This window comes from Antechinus flavipes, chromosome 5 (assembly GCF_016432865.1).
Source record: "Antechinus flavipes isolate AdamAnt ecotype Samford, QLD, Australia chromosome 5, AdamAnt_v2, whole genome shotgun sequence".
Taxonomy (NCBI): Eukaryota; Metazoa; Chordata; class Mammalia; order Dasyuromorphia; family Dasyuridae; genus Antechinus; species Antechinus flavipes.
Genome location: NC_067402.1, coordinates 220,757,589 through 220,763,268, shown reverse-complemented (window position 1 = coordinate 220,763,268; position 5,680 = coordinate 220,757,589). Strand labels below are relative to the sequence as shown.

Genomic DNA, 5,680 nt, shown 5'->3' with positions numbered 1-5,680 from the left:
CTCTCCCAAGGCAACTAAAATGGAAATATTTTTAAAACATGGATATACATGTATATCCTAAAAATAAAAATAAAGTTATGTACAGTTTTATAGCCTTTTGTAATTAGTTCCAAATTACTTACAGAATAATTGAATCAATACAGATTTACCAATAGAATTTAGTGACCTAATTTTATCACATCTGCTACAACTTTTGTCACTTTCCTACTCTGTCATATTAGCCAATCTCAATTTTTGCATAATTTGCACATTTTTATGTGATTTTCATTTCTTTATCTCAAAACTTCCTGTTCATGTCCATTGGGTATATTTAAATTGAAAAATAATGTGCACTCCTTCTTCCCACTTTTTAAATTAATGTGCCAACTATATGTCAGGTATTTTCTTAGTCATGGAAGATACAGATTAAAAAAAGAAAGAAAGAAACAGTCCTTGAATGCTGAAAGTATTTCAGCTTACTGAAGACATTTGCAGAGAACCCCACTTGTTAATCTCCATTTCCTACTAAACTTATTTTATTATCCTCTCCCAATAGAAAATATGCCCACTGAAATCAGAGATAACTTCATTTTTATAATTGCCTATAAATTTCATAGCATAGCAATTTTCATATAATAGTTGAAGTTTGTTGTCAAATATGATTAGGATATACATGTATTAATATAATCTTTTTATCTATCCCTGAGGGGTTTTCTTCCTTGTTTTTCTTAATAACTCCCTCTGAGATGAGATAGAGAAAAACAGATAAATTCTTTCTGGCCCTGTTAGGAAGAAGCTATGGTTCTGTAAAGACTGTCTTGTAAATGATATACCAGAGAAGTTTCTGTGATTATCTTGCATTTGTTACAGCATTTTAATTAACTTTTTCAGAATCTTAGGAAAATGTTTTTATACTTACATAAATCACATTTGCAGTAACTAATATCTAACATTTAATAAAGAGTTGAGAAGAAGGTGTGAAAAATACTCATTTAATTGATTAAAGTAGGACAACTCAAGCAGTCTTTTATATTCTAAACTTTATACATTTGTGTGACAGATAAGGCAATAAAAAAGAGGTGCTTGAACAATAAACTCTCCCTTAATTGAACCCAAATATTCCCTCTCAATTTAAATAATTATGCATGAAATTTGCATTAAAATTTACAGCTGAATGCATCAAGGCTAATCAGAAAAAGTAAGTATGTTTTCTCTTTCTCGTCATAGTTAGATTTTATCTTTAAGTCTTCTGTTAGGGTAGAGGTCCCTTTCTGGACATTTCTTCCTGCATATTATTCATCATGGTTGACAAATCTACTATAACAAAATCAAAATTTTTGTTTGTCTTCATAATTTCCATAATGAGTGGAGTGAGACTTCAACAATTGCTGAGAGGCTTCCCATGTGAAGCATATCATCTCTTTCATTTCTCTTGCTTTTTACACTCAGAAGGCCATCAACCTTATTTAGATCATGATCTTTCATTTACTGTTGCAATAGCATAAAATTGGTTCCCTTTTTCAGCTTCTTTTAACTATCAAACTGATATTCCTTGAGTGCAGGGTGTGAAACTGCCATTCTCCTGATAGACAGATTCAATTGACTCTATTTTATTTTTAGGATCAATGCAAACTTTTAATACTTAATACTTTTTAATACTATCAACTCAAAAATTTTATGCCTCTGATAAAATTTGAGCATATGATTATTGGGTCTTTGTTCTATAAGCAGCCTCTTTCCAGAATACTTGAGAATTTATAGAGAGGGACAGAGGAATGTGAAATACCTACTGAATTTAACTTCAATCATGGGAAAATATTAAAGAGAATATAAACTCCTTCAGAGCAGAAGATTTTTTTGCCCATGTATTTCCAAAACCTAGTACAGTAATAGTAACACAGTAGGTGTCTTCTTGAATAGAGGAACAGATAATCTTCTTAGCAATTAGAAAAATGAAGTGATCACCTTTTAAAAAATCATGTTATTATAGAATATGTCATACCAGACTAACTTCACCTCATCCCTGACAGAATGACTAGATTGAAGGGATACAATGGGAATACACAAGGGAATACAATGCCTATAGTGCACATGGATTTTAGCAAAACATCCAAAATATTTACTCAGTGTGTCTTTGGAAGCAAGATAGAAAGACCTGGCTGATCACAGACAGATACATACAGAGCAAGTTGATCAACTTGACTCAAAGAATGTGGATTAATAACAGATTGATTTGACTTTATAGTGTGGTCTGTACTGTATGGCACAAGATTATATCCTTCCTTTCTTTAATGAAACATTCGTGTCATTGACTTTGATAATCAAGGTAAAAAAACACATACTTGTAACTTTTGAGGAGGACCTAAATACTAACTGGTGAGATCAAGATAGATTCAAGATTTAGGAAAGATCTCAGCTATCTGTTTTATCACAAAAAAGTGAAATATAGTAGAAATTAAAAAAAATCATGAAACAGACTTCACAAGTTATGCTTGCATTTATGCTTAAAATATAAATACATTTTCAGAATAAGACAGACAAAGACAGACAGAGACACACAAATGGAGAGTCAGAGAGACAGACAGACAGACAAAGAGAGGAAAGAAAAAGGTAGAGAGAGAGATGGAGAGAATGACAGAGAGAGAGAAAGAGGGAGGGAGAGAGGTAGGGAGGAAGAGGGAGATGAAGAAGGAGAGGGAGAAGGAAAGGGAGATGGAGAAAGTGTAATGGATTCAAGAGGCTTCCTATAGAAGGTGAAATATTAGTTGGGATGTAAGAAAACTGGATAGACAGAAGCAGGACACATCCTATTTCTTTCCTGGATTTCATAGCCTACATTCTAGATATATTGTGGACCATTTCCTTTCACTTTGCCTTGAGTGGTTTTCTACATAATAGAGTTTTCTAATCAATATGTCGTGACTTATCTCAGTTATTTTTCTCTTATTTTCACCTGCAGACGTGAAAGCCATGAGAAATCTCTCATGAGCCATGAGAAATCATTCATCAGTGACAGAGTTCATTCTCTTGGGATTGATAGATGACCCACAGTTAGAGATCTTGATTTTCCTCTTTCTATTTTTTACCTATATATTGAGTGTAACTGGCAACCTGACCATCATCACTCTCACTCTGCTGGACTCTCGCCTCAAGACTCCCATGTATTTCTTCCTTAGGAATTTCTCCTTCTTAGAAATATCATTTACATCTGTTTCCATTCCAAGGTTTCTGGTCAGTATAATAACCAAAGAAAAAACAATTTCTTATAATTCTTGCATGGCCCAAGTATTCTTTTTTATCTTTCTTGGTGCAACAGAATTTTTTCTGCTAGCTGCCATGTCCTATGATCGCTATGTGGCCATCTGCAAACCCCTACACTACATGAATATAATGACCCCCAAAGTCTGTAGCCAGCTTGTAATCAGCTCTTGGCTGGCAGGTTTTATCCTTATCTTTCCACCAGTCATCATGGGCCTTCAATTAGATTTCTGTGATTCCAATGTGATTGATCACTTCTCCTGTGACCCTTCTCCAATGCTTATGATCTCTTGCACAGACACAAAAATATTAGAGACTGTGATTTTTTCCATGGCTGTAATCACACTCATGGTCACTTTGGCTTCAGTGATTCTCTCGTATGCATTCATCCTTCAAACCATTCTAAGAATTCCTTCTGCCCAGCAAAGGAAAAAGGCCTTTTCTACTTGTTCTTCCCACATGATTGTTGTCTCCATCTCTTATGGAAGCTGTATCTTCATGTATGTCAAACCCTCAACAAAGGAAGGAGTGATTTTGAACAAAGGGGTAGCAGTGCTGAATACTTCTATTGCCCCTATGCTGAACCCCTTCATTTATACCCTAAGAAACCAACAAGTGAAGCAAGTCTTTAAAGACAGGGTAAAAAAGATTTTTTTCTCACAAAATAAGTAATTATTTTTTAAAAACCCACAGCAGAAAAATAAAGAAAATCACATTAAAAACCATAAATCACACAGTTCCTTTAAAGATTCATTTCCTTCATGCATTTCTCTTTATATTAGTATGTAAATCACTTGAGAAAAAATGTTCATTTGTTTATCTATAAAAGGTGATTTTTATATATTATTCACTTTTACCTTATATTTATATTACTTTTATATATTATTCTACTTTCCAATAAACAAACAAAATGATTGTAATATAGCTATTTTATCAAATCTTATTTTTCAAACTCTGTTCATATGTTCTGTTCATATGAAAATATGAAATATTTTTATAGTATTTGAGCAAGGAAGGTAAAATAGATATACTATAAAGAATACTTTAAAGCAGTATATGAATGTTATCTGTTATTATTGATTCTATTAAATTTTTTCTTCTGTGAAAGAGAAACATTAAATTATCCATTTATCATTGTATTACTATGGCTTTTTAAATTTTGGTGAATTTTCTTATGAATTTAGATGCAATTTCATTTGTCTATTATATAAATGTATAGAAATATATGTATATATTCAGATATAATTTATATTTTGGTGTATATTTGCATATGCATATTATTTAGTGACTTCAACACAAAATGGATTTCTATTATTCTGAGCAAATACTGGATAGTTTGGGACTTAAATCTGAAATTTGTACATAATCAAACACATGCAGTTAAAGAAAAGAAATATCCTTTAAAAAGGATTTAGTGTGACATACATCCTAGTTGCTCATTCTGGTAAAAAGGTAAGCAACATCTAACTGAAACAATCAATAAGCATTATTTGTAATGGGGAGAAACTGGATGCATTCCCAATATGATGGGGGGGGGGGGGCGGGGTGTGAAACAAGGATATCCATTATAAGCAGTAATATTCCTTATTGTACTAGAAATGTTGACTTTAGTAATAATAAAAGAAAAATAAATTAATGGCATTTGAATAGGCAACAAGGAGATACAATTATCATTTTTTGCAGATAATATGATGATACACTTAGAGAATCCTAGAAAATCATACAAAAATCTACTGAAACAATTAAAAGCTTTAACAAAGTTACAGCATATAAAATAAATGGAAATCATGAGCATTTCTTTATATTATTGACAAAGTCCAGCAGCAAATGATAGAAAGAGAAATTCCATTTAAAATAACTATAGAGAAAATAAGATTTGAAGTTATCTACCTGCCAGATACCTTCCTGACTAATCCAGGAACTGTATGAACATAATTACAAAAGATTCTTCATGCAAAATAAAGTTAGGTGTAAATAATTGAAAAAATATCAGTTGCTTATAGGAAGGTTGAGCTAATGGATATAAAAATGACAATTCTGCCTAAATTGTTCTATTTATTCATTGATATATTAATCAAACTGCCAAAAATAAATTTTATAGTTAGGAAAAATACTAACAAAATTCATCTGGAATAGCAAAAGATCAAGATTATGAAGGGAATTTATGGGGGAAAAAAAGACAAAGGATGGTGGCCTTGCAATACCAGGATCAGAACCAAAACTCTATTATAAAGCAGCTGTCATCAAAACCATTTTGTACTAGCTAAGAAATAGAGCGGTAGATCAGTGCAATAGGTTAGATAAATATGACACATTAATCAGTGGCTTTAGTAATCATGCCTCTATGTTATCAACAAAATCTAGCAGGATGAACAATTAATTTTAAAAATCTATTCAAAATAAGTAGAAAAGATACAAAATTTTTGAGAGTTTAAGAATTCTT

General features: G+C 31.8%; 1 protein-coding gene across 1 annotated transcript; it reads left to right on the top strand.

Annotated features, from left to right (window-relative positions):
* The first annotated feature begins 2,970 nt into the window (after positions 1–2,970).
* LOC127538391 (olfactory receptor 6C76-like) lies at positions 2,971–3,909 on the top strand. The gene has a single exon (XM_051962129.1). The coding sequence runs from the start codon at positions 2,971–2,973 to the stop codon at positions 3,907–3,909; it is 939 nt and encodes a 312-aa protein (XP_051818089.1).
* Positions 3,910–5,680: the final 1,771 nt, after the last annotated feature.

Coding starts and splice junctions, on each gene's coding strand:
- LOC127538391 (XM_051962129.1), top strand. CDS start 2,971: ATGAGAAATCATTCATCAGTGACAGAGTTCATTCTCTTGGGATTGATA.